This window comes from Plectropomus leopardus, chromosome 3 (genome assembly GCF_008729295.1).
Source record: "Plectropomus leopardus isolate mb chromosome 3, YSFRI_Pleo_2.0, whole genome shotgun sequence".
Classification (NCBI taxonomy): Eukaryota; Metazoa; Chordata; class Actinopteri; order Perciformes; family Serranidae; genus Plectropomus; species Plectropomus leopardus.
In genome coordinates this window covers 24,612,844-24,630,176 of record NC_056465.1, presented here as the reverse complement: position 1 = coordinate 24,630,176, position 17,333 = coordinate 24,612,844, and the positions used below count along the sequence as shown (strand labels likewise).

Here is a 17,333-nt window from a genome sequence, read left to right as displayed (position 1 = left end):
ACAAAGAGAAGAGACACAGCTACTAATAGGAAAAGGAACTGAGAGAGAAAAGGCGAGACAGTAGAGAAAGAGCCTCTGTTGTGTGTGCGTGCATGTGTGTACGTGTGTGTGCGTTTGTGTGTGTGTGTGTGCACAAGTTCAGAGTTAATGAGAGGGCCACCCTCTAGGCGTCAACCCTGTTAATCACCCACTCTGTCTGCAGGGGGGACTGGCTCTGTCACTGCAAAACAAACAACACACAGATCTCACACACATAAATGTGCACACACACATGCACAAACACACACACACACACATTTCTTGCTCTCACTCACATGCACTCGCCATTGTTGTTTTCTGTTCGATCTCACACTGACACTATCTTGTACGTGAATGTATGTGCACGCACATTCAGAGACACACCAAACACACAGACACACACACTCTTTTTCTCTGTAGCTGCTAGAGCCCACGCGGAAGCTCCCTAAAGTAATTACAGCGCTGGGGAAATGGAGGTGCTGCCGCTGGCCGGGGGAGTGGGGCAACCTGATATGCTATTAGAGACGGAGTTGTGGGGTGGGGGGGTGGTCGTTGTGGGGATACAAGGCCGGGCCTGCCACTGATGGAGTGGAAGTGCAATTGAAAGTGTGTGTGTGCGTGGTGTGTCAGTGTTTGTGTGTGCATCTACGCAGGGAGTGTGCATGTGAAGCTGGAGGGATAAGCCATAATGCATTCATAGTTCCATTTTATCAAAACATTTTGAGCTGAATCTAAAGATGGTTTCAACTGACTAAAATCTTTTTGTATTTCAAAGGAAAATACAAATAATGTTACACATCAAAGATTTGACGACTCAAACTTAATCAAGCATCCATGCACAATTAGGTCAAAACAGGAATAAAACCTGGGTCATAATGCTATGTCACAATGTCACATACCAGCATTATATTTGGAAAATATGTGACAAGTGATAACGTTGCGAAATTTACTTGTAATAAATAAACAGATACTCAGTTCTGCCTTTTTGCTACTTGCACTTTACTACTGATACTCTCTTTTAACTAACTAATTTGAATGAAGAAATAATGATTTAATCCTGCGGGTCTCCTAAACTTTCAAAATGTTTTTAGACTGAATGGATCATATACAGATAGTGAAACAGGTCATTTTGCAGGAGTTGTGATGCTCAAAACAATTTAGCCACTGATTGACAGACATCTCTTTTACAATATAGGTCTATGGGAAAAGTCTTTTTGAGCCCAGCGGTATCAGGTGACTGAAGTTGAGGTTGTAATTCCATGGTTTGGCCACCACATCAAATTGGCTTCAAAGACTGGCACTGTTCCTGGGGCCTTGGTACATAACCTTATCGTAAAATATGTTGCAGAAAAGTGTTATTCATTCATGTTGCCTCTGCTGCCTCACTGAATGACAACATAGCAGGCAACTTCAGATTTTTTTGTCTTGGTAAGCGTGCTGCAGGCAATTGCGTTTTTAAAAGGCAGCAAACAGCATCATGTTTACCCACGATTTTTGACATCTGTGGTTTTAAATCCAAAATGCCTCTGCACATTAGTTCTCAGATGGTTTGATATCTCAGTTGCTTGTTTAGCACAGCTCACTTGTTTCCATCATTTTATGTTAATGAGGACAACTGAAAAAGCTTACAATGCATGAATGATGAGGTGATGCAACAACATTTTAGGGGTTAAAAATCCTTCACAGAGAAGGAAAGATCGACTGACAGAGCTGAACTTTCAAACAACCTTTCAATTAGTCTTTGCATGTATACGGCATGGTCTGGTTTCTCTCAGCGGTTTGATTTGGCACACGCACATTAGGTCAAAGAGTGAAATGGAAGCAAAGCTTTAAAAAAGCAAAGACACATACCATGACTAGCAGCCATAGAAAAAACTAAATACACTTTGCAGTGCACTACAAACTGTTCAGTGCAAATACCAAACCATGATGAAAACCCTTCATTTTCCCTTCCTTACTGATAATATCAGCCTGCAGGCTAGCACACATCCTGCCGGACATTAACTCGACCATCAAAGAAATCATTTAAACATGAGGAAGCTAGGTTTCTGCAAACCATCTAAAAGCTCAATTCAACCATTACCTTCATCTGGATCATTTACAATGATTAAACATACTAAATGCATATGAAAAATACATTTCATTGTGAACATCGATTTAAATTTAGACACAAAAAAATTGTGTCGTCATTTTGTTATTACATGATTGTGCTTTTCTGTCCAAAATGTGTGCGTTTATGTCTGTGAAAAGCTGCTATCAGGCCAACAATGCCTAAGTGTGTGTGTTAGATTGTATGCACTCATGCCTGCCTGAGACACACAGAGAGGTGGTGTGTATGCGAGTGTATGCATATGTGTGTGCCTGCTGGCTGGCTGATGGTAGAGAGAGCAGTGCGGCGGCACAGATTAGATGAGATTAAAGCCAGTCAGAGGATCAATTAGAGGCAAAACATCAGACAGCAACACAGCCACGGCCAGCAACAATGAGATTAGCCCTGAGGTGGAGCAGAGAGCGGGCGAGCACATCTGTGTGTGCGTGTTTGTGTGTGAATGTGTATGTGTGGCGGGAGATGGGGAAAGGGAGGAAATGAAGGGGGTTGGGGAGATAAAGAGCACACTTACAGTTCCTCCAGAAACAAAAAGTGAATGAATAATCAAGGACAATTCTACGTTGTTGCAACTATGGCCTTGTTTTTGCAGCTTTGGCTGGTGTTGGTACCATTGTCCCGACCAAGTGAGCTATTGAGATCTCAGAGCAGCAACTTGAGTGGTTTTGTCAAAACTATCTATTTATCAATATACATAGATTCTAAATATTTGAAACGGTTTCAGTACTATTTTTTTTTAAAGTATGGATACAACTTTCTCACTCGACACACACTGTCGAGTGACACCAAAGCGCCATCTCCTCTAACTCGCTCACAGTGCTGTCATCTTGTTACTTGTCTTATTCACTTCAGTTGTGTGCACTCTTTCATGGCACTTTTTAAAATTATTTTTTACTTTTTACTTGCAGTTTGATAATCTCAGAGGCTTTTGAATGTGTACAGTACAACAAGAAGAATAGTGTTTTCATTGCTGTAAAAAAAAAAGTTTTATGTTTATTGCAGTCATTCTGCTGTTTTCGGACACAATCCAAAAGTCATTGCTTTGTTACATTTATCTTTTTATAAAGATTTAATGTCAGTTTTTCCTTGTGGTATCTAAAATGGAATTGAATAGAAATATTATATTTAAGGTATCTCTATCAAAGTTTGAAATTCCATCATTGTGAAAACACGAAACTTACTAAAAACCAGTTAAATTAAAAGGGCACTCAGAGAGTGCACACCTCTGTAAAGACCAAATGCCCTATCAATTTAAACAACAGTGAAATGTAACTTACGCTCATTGATACTGATCCTCTCCAAAACTGAATGGGCTCATCTTTGGCCCAAGCAACGCCCCTCCACAAAGTTTCAAGAAAATCGGGCCAATAGTTTTTCTGTAATTCTGCTGACAAACCAACGCACTAAACTGATAACATTACCTCCTCGGTGGCAGTAACACACAATCGTCAACTGACAAAAGAATTGTGATTCTTGTCCTCAACAATGCTGAATCAATTCACATGTTAAATACAAATGGACTCTTACATGTTAATTGCTTTCTAGTTTCTCGTATGTTGATGAAACAGAAAAAGCTGTCAAAGTCCCATATTTTGTTTGTCCACCCATCATCAACATTAATAACTAGCTTTGCAAGATGAAGGTAAACTGACACTGGTGAAACTGAGCATCACTAACAAACAAATTGGCCATAAATTGCACACCACTTCCCCAAATTTCTAGTCGTCTCCAATTAGGCAAAGAAATAACACTGTCCTGATGCTGACCTGCACCTGTTCAGTGTAGTGGAAAGCATTGGGTTTTGTTGAGTTATGACGTTAGTAGCAGCACCGTGCTCCCAATGCACAACACTTTCATAAACTTCTGTTTCTACAATAGAGGCCACACATTCCAGGCAGCGGAGGTGGCTTTCGGTAAATTTCTCTTTCATTTCATTATTCACATACAGGCAGACGACTGTAACATACCTCCAAATCATTGTGAACTTTTTCAATAAAAAGGCAGCACACTCCCACACACTTTTCTCTGCTTTGTCTGTTCGGTCAGACCATGACAAGGTCAGACTGTTGGGCTGCCAGTTTTGTTTCATGTTGCAATTCAGTGAACTGAAAATCTAAGTGAATGGCTTGGCACACAGTAAACTGAAGCAATAAACATTTCCTGTTTATTTAATTAATAATTACTTCTGAAGTGAGAATTATGAAAAAATGATTTGTGAGATTCCGACCCCTTATTAATCCTTTGGATAAGGACTGCACAATATATATATATATATATTTATTTTTTAATGACATTGCAATATTTTGCTCACCATATAGCTGAAAATAATTATTCACTCCCCAGTTATTGGTGTGATTTTGTTGGGAACTGCATCTGCATATTCATACATCTGCTCAATGTTCTAATATGTTATATTAGAACATTGATCATACTAATAAGAAATGTTGCTTACACTAGAGTAAAGGGTTAACTGTCTGACTGGTCAATTGCTTGATTTTCTTTATTCTGTGTAATGCACACAAACATGTGCCCAACCCTCATGGGTTTTCATGACACCATTACAATATTGTTGCAGTGATAAATACAAAATACACGTTATTTTACTGCTTAGTCACCAAACAAAATACTCTGCTTCCTGTCCCGGGCCCAACAAACAAACTTTGCCACAAAAAAAGTTCCCCCTCTAAAACATAACTCAAATTTTTCATCGTCATCCAACCAAAGTACATCACTTATATCTTCGTATGTAAGACAGTAAAACAAAACAATGGACCTCATTCCATTTTTTTTCCTGTGTTTTTTCCTTACTGTTAACATTACTTTAACAGCCATGCAGCTCTGAACGGTAGTTTGGTGATTTCTGGTTTCTTTAGGCTAACCCAATAAGCTTTATCCTGGCTCACAGCAGGCGAACAGCTTTTCTAGTCTGGCAGCTTTGGGTTAAGAACAGTCAGGAGGCATTGTACTAATAATGCTTTAACATATGCTTTATTTCTTCTGTGCAGAAAAAATAAAAAACTGCCCTTTTTACGGTCATTATACTTGAATCTGGGCGTATAGTCACTTTTGCTGCCAAACACTGCCAGTAACATCAGCCAAGGAAAATGAGCCAAGGTTTGATTACTTTTGTATTAAACTGCTGAACTAAAAGCATGACATTTTTGAGTTAATTTGCCTCACTTGACAACTACTGTGCATGCACACATCACTGTCGAAGCTGAAACTATATATTCTTCAGCCCTTGTTTGGATTTATTTAGAACACGTATGTTTGTCTGACAACTTGTGTTTCATTCTGCTCAGTCTGACTTGTGTTTAACACTTTTGACACATTCCAACATCTCAGCAATTTTATTACTGTGTGCAATTTTTGTGAGTGCTTGAAATAGAAAAAGAAAAAAATGTCCAAAGCTATTAAAATAAGATCCAAGTTGTAATAAACCAGAATTACCTTTTAAGACAGAATTTTTTTAAAATGAACATCAAGAAAAGAGACATACGAGAACAATTGTGCTGGAAAGGGAAGATGGTGGATGAGTGGGAGTTTTAATTAACCCTTTCAAACCCAAGTGAATCGGCTTGATTTCTTTCAAAAACACAGGAAGACGACAATGAGCAACTTAAAATCAAATTAGTAAGAAGTTACAAGAATACCTGAAACTTAGCAAAAAAGGAAAAAGAAAACCCCAAAAAAGGAAATGACCTAAACCAAGTGATATATATTATATATATTTTGAATATATAATTCTAATCATCACCATAAATGTAGTTTCTGGACTACTTCTCTCTCTCTCTCCCTTTTCTCTCTCTCTGTCTTGCTCTACTTCCTTATTTTAACATTAACTTTGTGGTTGAATTCTTGTCAGCTTTTACCATTTTCTTGCAATATGTTCATTGGCCTTTTTCCAGTGTTCATGAAGAGAATTAAACCTATTTGCTCACATTTCAAAGGCTTAAATACTTGTGAAACCCATCTGAATGCAGTGCAAGAAAAACTTATATCCATCCAGGTTTCAAAGGGTTAACAGAGAAAGTGATAACACAAGAAGACGAAGAGAGTAAACAATTCCTTGCACAGAAACATCAACATCTTTACGTGTGAATCAAATGTCACATTGGTCAAACACACAAACAAACGGCAAAAATGACATAGAGATACACAGACATTCTCTTGTGCATACCACACACACAGACACACACACAGACACACACACAAAAATACGCACGCACACATGCACGCGTGTGGCTTCACTCACCATGATATAATGGCGCTGCATCTCTGACTTCTCACTGGCCAACTTGTCACACTCGAGCTTCAAACTGGGGGAGAGAGGGAGGGGAGAGTCAGACCTTGTTAGTCAGCTCGACAGTCTTCCCTCTAAAGTGCTGACACCAGGTGACTTCTACCCCCTTCATCATCATCACCAACGACACTGTCATCACTTTCATCATCACTTCAACCCCCATCACTGCCTCCCACTTTCATCATCATCAGCACCACCTCCATTGTCATCATCTCAGGCTACCATTACCATCTTTATCACCATTGCCGCCTCCATCATCATCATTACTGCCGTCATCATCCTCAACTTTACTAGTCACATTGGCGGCGTTTTCACCAAGCTCGACAGGCTATCGATTGACAGGTGGAGGTCAAATTAAACTCCAGAGGTGCTGTCTAGCCAAAATGTCTACTTTCAAAATCTGAGAAGAGGCTGTGAAGTAAAAAGTCTAAATATAGTCTTGGGAACGTTTCCTGCGACCCAGTCTCTGCGACAGCCATTAGCTGTAATCATGTCAGCCCTGATGTCACGCGAGGCGACAGGACAAAGGAGGACGCGTCAACAAGTCACCCTGATCGTCAAATGAAAAAGACAGAGGGGGAAAAAAAAATCCCCCTCGATGCCTTTTGACTGAAGCAGCCAGTTCCGACATGCCAGTCTCAGAAGGCATCATCTGATGTGAGGACAGAATAAGACTCAGATCAAATAAAGATATGCGCAGGCACACGGTGGATAGTTTCAGATTTAAGATAAGTCTAAAACCTGTTTGATGGTGTGTGTATATTTATGCTGGGATGTTCTTCTCAGCTGTCTGTGGGAATGACAGCTCGATTACAGCGAGCTCTGGCTGAATCTTCATCGCTGTTAGTCTTAACTGGCAGACTGAACACAGTGTTACACAGGGCCAATAATGTCAGCTCATGCATAAGTACGGTATTGTGCTTTTTCTATAATTATCACAGCAGCTGCAGTATTTGTTCGAGTTAAATTTAGATTTGGCTAAGTGTTCATCCCTGTTTATTGATAGACATTACAACACTGAATCATATAGAATCAAATATATCATTCGATTTTAGTTCATGCTTTTACTTATGTTTTTATATCTATCAGTATTTATTTTATCTGTTTTTTGTGCACACTCAAATAATTAATACATCTATTTTCTATTTCCAGAGAGGGATTGGAGCCTAATTCTGCATGTATTAGGGGCTAATAAGGATGTAACAATTCACTCAACTCATGATTCGATACGGTTCACACTACGATTTTCTCACAATTGTTGTAAGAAACAGAAAATTTATGACTGATTAATGAATGAATTTTTTCAAACAAAAATTATACAAAATACTGCATTTTATCCTCTTTTCTATATCAAATTAAAGAATCCCTTTTTATTTTTGAGGGAGGGTACAAAGTCAAAACACAAACTATGCAATGAATGCAGATGTAGTGTAGTTGTCGTTAAGAACTAACTAGCGTAGGCGGGGCTGACCAAAGCTCCTCAGTATGATGCCGGCTCACATGTTGCATTATGTTAGTTGTCCTATTTGTGTAGTTCAACACCCTCTTGTAATATTTGCAGACGGTTTTTGTCTTTTCTGTTATCTTCTTGCCTGTATTACTTTCTGACTTAAGGAAGCTCAAATGCAGCCACACTTCTGAAACTGGAGGGTGCATAAATGTCACCTTTCACGGGGCCTTTGCTTTATCTTATCTTATTTATGTTGTCAAGCTGTCTCTAGTATCGGATTCTCACATATTTTGTATTGTATCGATTTTTAACTGCCTCGCAATGCATCATTACATCCCTGGGGCTAACTCAACAAGAACACTTTAAAGTCCCATTCCCACTAGACAAAAAATCCCACTAACACATACCTGCCAACATGGGGCTGTGAAAAAGAGGGATGGCCTACTCACAACCTACATCCCCGCCCCCATATAACCCTAATCCACAAATTAATACAATAAATACAAGGTTTTAAACTAAATTACTTTTGATGAGCCTTAAATTCATAGCTCACAGTAAAATGTACAAAAATTTACATCACAAAAAATATCAAGTGCAAACATTATAAGAGTGTCAGTGAGTGTATGAGTTTGTTGAGGAGCCATTATTGCCAGGAACACCTTCAACAAAAAAAACAGGAAGGATAAAATGATGCAGGAAAACAGTCTGCAGTGAGCTTGAACGTGCATTGTGACGAGTGATGAATGACATGTCAGGCGGGGTCGTTTGGGTTGGGTTGCCAGGTACCACGACACATCCTACTGCAGGCTAGACATATCAGAGAAACTGGGAAACATCCATTTGAGTCATACCACTATGAACCACACTAAAATCGGGAGACTAGTGGGAGAAATTACAAATCAGGAGTAGGGCAGGAGAAAGGGTTAAAAATAGACTATATCAGGAGTGTTGGCAGGTATGCTAACACCAACCAACATTGGTCTTTTGTTTTCAGTGTGAAAGGTAACAAACGGCTTTTATTCACGGTATGAATGACCCTGCAGTAGTGACGAGTATTTAGTGGCTTCATCTCTGATTGGTTGTGACTGAACGGAAATGTTTGCCCTTTTTTCAACATGACTAACTTCTAAGGCTCTTTGTCATCTTAGCCACAAAATTGTCTGTCTCCATCCAAGCAGTGCTCGAACATCGTTACAAATTAGTCGGCAGCGAGTTTGAAAGAGAGACTGAATGAGTAACAAAAATTAAAGAGAATTAACGACTGTAATAAAATTTTCACTGGCCTCCATACTGTTTTCTACTGTTTATTAACCTTTTCCAGGATGTTTGTAAAATTAAATGTGACATACCAGATCTACTATCTGTATGTTGACAGTGTCACTATTCCTCGCAGTTTAGAAACTATCACTTGGAATATTTAGTCAGAAAAGGGCCCAAAGAAATCATGTAATCTGTCAGTCTGCTCTCATGGTGCTACCAAAAACTCTAATTATTCAGTCAACTCAATAAACAGACCCTCTTTCTTAATGTTAAAATTAATATTACCATCCTGAAGTTTTGCAAAAAGCAACTTGTTGGTTTCTCATTTGCTGTGATCTGTTACCTTCAAAGTCCCAGGAGTTGTTTTTATTCCTTCTGAAATTGAATGAGGACAAGCAGTGGCCTCATGTGCAATTATCCCTATTAGAAATTATCTTTAATTGAGACACAAGTTTTTTAAAGATCTCAAATTATACTGTAATTATTCTCCTTAACAGAAATGCAACAAATTTCTTGCAGTGTTGGCTTCATAGTTTTTAAGAAGTTACTGCTGTGATATTTCTGCACTGCATTTACCAGAGATGCGTTGGCAATAATGGAGTAAAACCAATGATAATAGACATTTATATACTCTGTCGTGTATATATGTGGTGATGAGTTTGCAGCTGATGCTAACTGCCAGATTTTTCTCTGCTGATTTCTAATAAACTGTTCTTGTTGCTGCCGAAACCCAAGATATCACTTTGGTGGCATGATATTGTTTCCTAAGAAGCACCTAATGCTTATATTCTTAAAAGATCTAAAGAAACAGTAAAGCACTGAAAGACTTGACTGCAAAGCTACAGTCACTTAGTGACTCAGTTACCAAGGCTAGCGCCTGAAGGTTAACTCCTACTTAAAACAAACTGCATCTACATATAGATATGGTACAAGGTACAAGGTAGATTTATTTGTCATTTTTTTAAACGTAGTTTAAGAAAAATTATGGATAAGCTTTTAATAATTTCAGGAAGGAACAGAGAACAGATGCAGCCAAAACTTAACTAGTTTGATGTCGATGCAGGGGTCTACACTTTGGATCACATGTGCTGCTTAATGAAAAAAATTAGGAGCACACAAAGAAAATTGGGAGGATAGTTCAAAATGTTCAGACACAGAGTTCATCAAACCATTGATTGCAAACATTTGCGTGCGTGTGTGTTCCTTCCTCTCATGTATTGTATTGGTTCTGAAATAGACTTTAAGACATATTTTTTACCAGGCAAAATTATAAATTGCCTTTTTTTGTTTCACATATATATGTGTTTCCATACATTTCATTGAGATAATAGTGCACTATGTTAAAAGCATATTTAAACAAGAAGCCAGAGCAAAATCTGAAGCAAAATTCTTTAAATATATTAAACAACTAATCAACAAAGTTTCAGCATTTGAATAAGTTCCATCTGGGAGCAGTGATACACTGTTTATGTATGGGGCTTTTACTGTGAAAGGTAAAAACAGAAGAAGTGAAGCTAATGTGTTGCCATTGATTATGTGAGTTTGCAGTCTCGGTTCAGTTTATGGGGCTTCTGTGCTATTATGTGATAGCCTTCAAAAGCATGCGTGAAACGCTATTTAGTGTGGCAGGTGATAACTTAGCAGAACAGCTGATGTCTCTTACAGTAAAAAGTGCCACAGAATTAGTAATGCCCAAGATGGTCAGTTTTTGCCACACCGGTGAAGGTGTGTGTGAGTGTGACAGATAGTAGGAGCAGCTTAGAAGCAGCAGAGCCTTGCGCCCCTAAATGACACTAAAACGCAACAGAGACGTTCAGCATAGTTTAATTACATGATTTTTTTGGTACAAACATTTAGCTGCCAGTGTGGCAGATGGCCTTCTGAGATTTACTCGGCAAATAGAAAATCTACTCCCATTAGGCGCTTGGTGGGTGTTCATTTTGGACCCTGCTTGCAAATATCCCATGCCGGATTCTTCTTCCTCCTCCTCTCTTCTCCGAAATTAATGGGCTTCATTTTTATCCGTGATGTCAGCTATTGTATTGCTACAGTATTTGCAAGCAAATGTCGTCTTTCCGTGACTGTGTGATAAGGTTAGTTTCGCTTAAGTTTTGCCACTTCCTATATTCCTTATTTTAAATTAAAAGCCCTGTAAAAAAGGTGTTTCTGTTAAGGCATTTCTGTTACTCACACACACTGTGCTCCTAAATTATTTTTTCCAGTTTATAACAATTTTAGGCACAATTGCGAGTGAACTACTCGCACTGTAGAGCCCTGAGATGTGCAGGTGGAAGGTGCTTAGACAAAGCTTTGAGGCCCAACACAAAAGGTGAGGGTGAGTTCTACTGTTTGGGAACACAGTCAGTCCACTTTACAGGATTATCACCATTGAACTCAACATATCCAACCTGATCAACAGTCTTGGGGGGAGGGGTGTGCCTCTTTGTTGGGGGTGATGGGCAGTTTCATTCTGGGTGTTTGAGCAACCTCCACTTATCCAAAACGCTCCCCTTCCCTCCTACATAAAACCCTTCCTGCCATCCCGGTGTACATGCGTAGGCTGTGTGGTAGGTTGTCATGACAACAGGCCTCCCCGCTGCCAGCCTACCTGGGATTGGCTTTGTGCCGCCTCTGATTGGTGCGCAGCAGCCCCCGGGCCTGCACCGCTGCTCTCAAACGACACTTTGATGGAGTTTTATTGCCGATTCTTCCGCCTCTAAATCGCTCCTGCTGTCATCTTTATTTTGATTTATGTATTCCCTGATCTATTTATGCATGTGAACGAGGGGAGGGGAGAAGGGGTGGGAGAAGAGGAGGAGGGTGGGAAGAGGAAGACAGCGACAGCTACAATGCTTGCTACTATACCCCGGGGAACGCCTGCGGTGCATTTGCCTTTTAAAAGCTTCGGCAACAGACAAGCACGGCGCAGCAGCAAAGCGCTACAAAGCCTCGTCTGTGGCTCCCGAGCCCCCCACCCCATCCCAGCCCCCCTCCTGAGTCAATAGGCACTGTATGCATGTTCTGTATGCTCAGACAAAAAAGGTATTCTTTCAACTGCGCCCTGGCTCTCTGAAGAGGGTTAAACGGTGCTGCTCACCGTTGTGGGAATTACAAAAACCAAAGGCGAGGAAAAAGACGCGCCGGGTGTTATTGCTGCTTCAGAATCCTCCGCAAACAAGAGCGATCAGACCAGAGCAGGGATTTTGCACACAATTTGCCAGGCTTTCATCTGCCTTCGCCTGTCTCTGTAACCGGCAGAGGAAAGCCTCTAGAAGGTTCTGGGAGAACAGGTACAGAAGAACAAACCAACCTCCTCAGGAAGGAAGGCGGGCTTCAAAGACTCCACACTCACAAAGAGGATCTCTCGCTGAGACGCAGACCCTGTGGCGTCCCCCCGCTTTATAACTGCTATCAAACAGATCAGCTGAGGTCGAATCAGGCACTTTGGAAGTGCCTCAGACTTCTGGCACTGTAGCGGTATTTAAGCAGTAAAGGGAGATCAATGGCCGAGGGTAAACGAGATTGATTTAGGTATGAGTCAATAAAGGATGTTGCCTCAGTGTGCAGTGTGGAGGTAGAGTTGAGGAATAGTGGAACAAAGGCAGACGTCTTCATTGAGTCACTGAGGCATCCGTCAAGCTCGAGCTACATTTTTCTGCAAAGCTTTATTTCATGACTATTTTCTTTTATTTCCTAATGATTTCAAAGTAATTTTCAGGTTTTTGGGAGAAGCGAACAAAATTTGGGCACAAATTGGGGGAAATAGAGACTCAGTTTTCAGACTGTTATTTTAGGTTTCTAGTTGTGCTGAGTTAAAGGTCTAGCGTGTGGGATTTAGGAGATATACTGGCAGAAATGAAATATAATAAGTCTGTTTTTTTAAGTGTACAATTACCTGAAAAAAATAATCCTTGTGTTTTCATTACCTTAAGATGAGCTGCTTATATCTAAATAGGGTGACTGTCAACGGAGTCTGCTATGCAGCACTGCCATATTTGTATAGTAACCAAAAACGGACAAACCAAACTCTGGATAGGGCCATGTGCATTTTTGTATTGGCCACTGTAATTAGCAGCTCATCTGCAACAAGCAGCATCGAAAAACCCTCTGCCGTCTTTTTGACGCAAAAGTGATTTATTTCGTTTTTTTTTTTATCAGTTTAAAGCACGGACTCTTTGTTTTTGGAGAAGGAGAGACCTCTGCTAATTCTAATTTATTAATTATTTATTATTATTGATATATTAATTATTATACTAATTTATTTAAACTAAATATAAAATACTACTGTTTTAAGTTGTATGTCCCTCACCTAAGCCAAAATTAAAAACACAAGTCCCTCCTCAAATGCCTGGCCCATTTTGCAGCACCCCTTCCCCTCTTAAAAGTGACAAACAGTCCCTAACCATTAACACCAAGGAAGGCCAGCACGGTGACTAGGAGCAAGTGCAGAATGACTAGTCCAGTTAAAGTCCCACTAAGGTCTATACATGACGGAATAGCTTAACTTCCAGTCCTACAATCCAGGTGTGTTAGACCGATTTCGAGAAATTTGAGTTAGTCCGATTTCAGTCCGACTAACTCAGACTTTAGTTGGAAGTGTCTATATTTTACCTATTAATAGTGTAAAATTCTATATTTCTTTCCAGGGAATTTCCTAGGAAAGACCTGTTAAATAAAAAGCAGGCTACTTTCCGTGTGTATGCGACAACTTCAAGGAAAATTAGTATTGAAAAAGGCCATACACTCCCATCAAAAACCCATTTCTGGCCAAGATATTGCAGCCATACTGCAACTTTAGACTGCAGTTTAACATTGTGGCTACTGTTACAAAACTGTGTTCAAAACAGAAAAACACTAAGTAATACATGTATAGCCTGGAGATATGCTCTTCATGAGAAAAAGCTGCACTCATCAGACTGTGGTATGTAACTGCTTTGCTTTTAGATTTGTGTGTGTTTGTGTGTCTGTGTGCATGAAAGTGTTTCTGTCTGCACCTGTGATATTGTGCTTGAAGGAACTGGAACTCATCCTTGATCCTGTCACAGGAGTCAGAGGTTGTGAATTTCAGCTGCTGCGATGAAGCCTGCCAAAGAGGAAAAACACAAGAGAAAAACATTTTTTAAAAAACGAGCAAAAAGAGAAAGATGAGAAAGAGAGCAGAGTGAGAGAAATAATTAAAAACATGAACACGAAAACAAGCAGTTTTCAATCTGACGCAGACCAACGGGTATGACATTACAAAGACACTGTTTGACAAGTATGTTTCCACACACAAGGTGCCAAGTGCCTAAAACCCTGTGTAGATTCAAGACTAAAACATTTTATGTTGTTTTAGAGGCTCATTCATTGATTATTCCTGAAAATAAGTGTCAAATTAGTCGACTATGAAAATAATCGTTAGTTGCAGCTCTAATGTGTGACTGAGCAAACTAAAAAAAATCAATTGGGTTGATATAAAGATAAACAATTAGTTGGTTAATCTCTGGACAAAGTCATAGGCTAATCTGCAATCATTTTGTTATTGTTTGAGTCATTTTTTAAGCAAAAATTCTAGACATTTGCCATTTCAAGCCTCTCCAATGTAAGGGTTTGCTGCTTTTCTCGGTTTTATCTTGTAGTGAACTCAAAATTTGGGTTTTTTAACACATTTGAAGACTCGACCTTGATTTTTTTGGAAATTGTGGTAACCACTTCTCACAATTTCCTATATTCTCTTGACTATTGTTACTTATGAGAAAACAGTTTGGAGATTAATCAATAGTGAAAACAATTGTTAGCAGGTTATTTTGATAATGATTGCTATGATGTCCAATATGGTCCTGTGTAACCAAGCACTAGCCTACTGGGGGGTTAATGGTTCATTTTATTATGTGTCCTGCTATACTATCAATGTTCACTGAAAAATCAAGTTTGTTAAAGTGGATAAAACTGTGCACCAAATGACACCCATGTCATGTCAAAATGACTTTGTATGGGCCTCACAGCAAGCTACATCATCGCTCCTTCACCTAGCCTGGATGTTGCCATTAGCCCTTATTGTAATTCTGTCCACACTACATTCCCCAGGCAGCGGTGGACGGCCTGGTTGTGTGTTAGAGCACAGCAAGCATCAAACCCAAATAGGGACAAAATCTCATTATTTCTCAGCAGGCTGCATAATGGGTCAGGTGGGGAAAGAGAAAAAAAAATCGACATTTTTCCCACCACGATTGAGGAAGCATAAAAAAACCATCAGAAATCTGATTGCAGCACTTACGAGAAGCTAGCCCACCGCTGTTAGGAATGACCTGTCGCTTTGTACCCTGCACCTCCACCCCCCCACACGGCATGTCGCTCAGCTTCATTTTTAACTACAAATAGGCTCTTCGCATTCACAGAACCACGGCCACAGAATATGCTAAGCAACAGGATTGCTTCAGGTTGTAGGAGTGAACCTGCTTGCTTCAAAGGCTGAACAATTTTTTGCTTTGTGGCTCAGTGGGCAGTGCCTGGCTCTAACATGGTTAAGGTTTGGGGATGAATTCTTACTAAAACCTCCCAGGGTAAACATAGGTGGTAGCATCACTGTTTGGACATTGACTTAAATATTTTACATTATGTAAAAGAAGCATTAAGGTGGTAAGAGAAAGACGGACATCTTGGAGGTCATTAAAAAAAAAAAAAAAAAAAAAAAATGTACAGTCCCGAAAACAGTGACAAGCACTGTGACCTCAGCCATTACACTTTCAAATGTCATGAGAAGTGCTGACATTATCATGCTGCTGCCACACACACAAACCCCCAATCCTCACAAACCAAGCCGCTGCTCGGAGACAGGGGCTCTGACTGTAAAGCGGAATAACCTTTTCCATTATCTTTCCGGCCAATATGGCATGGACCAAACTCAGCAAACAACAGCTCGGCTATATGGGTCTGTGCCACACAGAGCCTGTGTCAACACGAGGCACTTAGCTACAGGCAGCCATTTAACTCACACTGCAGTAACCGTTCCTGCACTGGTTTCTGAACACTCTGTGTGTGTCTGTGTGTGTGTCTGCCTACAGGTTACCCTCTGTGCCTGAGGGTAGAGTTGTTGCCCTAGATCCCATTTCCTCTCTGTGTAGCACAGTATGCAAACGTTTAAAATACCAAAGTTTCTCTCAGTCAACAGCCCCAGGTAGGGCGTCCTGTTCCACAGGGAATAGAGGGGGAGACGGAGAAGACAGACAATAAGAAACAAGAGAAAAGGAAGCAAGAAATGGAGAGAATGGACTGTTTGATTTAATTCAGTCTGTAACAAAGTGGTGGACCAACTGACATTTCCATCCACGCTGCCAGCATGTCTAAAAGAAAGAATTTGTAAACTCACTGCAGCGATGGCTTTGTTTTCTGGGAATTTTATGAGTAATATTATGCCAGTGTGATCTCCTGAACAACTCTTTATTATAGTACATTATGATATTAATAGGCATCATTATAGTTGGGAACAGGCCTTTATATCCTGGGAAGGACTTCTAGAAACCATAACGGTAAGGGGGGCCCAACAATAAGTTTTACAGCTGGCTACCAGGGCCATCAGCTTTTGTGTGTTTCAAGAGACAGAATGGTTCCAATTTTTTAATTGACCAATCCTATATTCAAACCCCCTCATTTACTCTTAGGTTAGACAGGCTTTACAAAAAGACACATGGCGATGCCTGTTCTGCCTAGCCGGGTGCTTCAATGTTTCTGAGATTCTGAGTTTCAGGCAATATGGCTTTACGAAGACGAGACAAGGACTATAGAGCATGCTGGAAGGACATGTTTACGATGTTAAACATTATCCTTGATGCCGTCACCAATAAAAAGATCCGTCCATAATTAAAATTTTAAAAATCTGTTCTGCAAAACATATGTTTATATTTTAGTTTACATTTTGGCTGTAATGTGTATATAGTTCAACACTTATAATGAAATGGTTACAGGGCATGTTTTAATGTGGGTGTAATAGTTGCCAAAGGGGTCAACCAGAATAAAGAAAGTAGTTGGCGGCAGCAAACATCTGGTTGCCTGGGGCAACAAGATAACTGTCACGCTTCACCTTCAACTTATGATGTTAAGAGATTTCTTACATAGATCAGAACTCTTCATCGAAAAGGATGACCTCAGATTAAATGCGGCCATATTTGGCTGATGGCTGGCATAATTTGAAAGCTTGGCTGGAGGTGATTTTAACA

The 17,333-nt window shown here is 39.9% G+C and overlaps 1 protein-coding gene across 2 annotated transcripts in view; it reads right to left on the bottom strand.

Annotated features, from left to right (window-relative positions):
- tle5 (TLE family member 5, transcriptional modulator) overlaps positions 1–17,333 on the bottom strand; it is a 53,720-nt gene that overhangs the window by 17,002 nt on the left and 19,385 nt on the right. For both annotated transcript variants that reach the window (XM_042481352.1, XM_042481346.1), the window contains exons 2-3: positions 14,133–14,221; positions 6,381–6,444 (exon numbers count right to left, since the gene is read on the bottom strand). In XM_042481352.1, the coding sequence (XP_042337286.1) occupies positions 6,381–6,444; positions 14,133–14,221 (153 nt within the window). The remainder of the gene's footprint in view (positions 1–6,380; positions 6,445–14,132; positions 14,222–17,333) is intronic.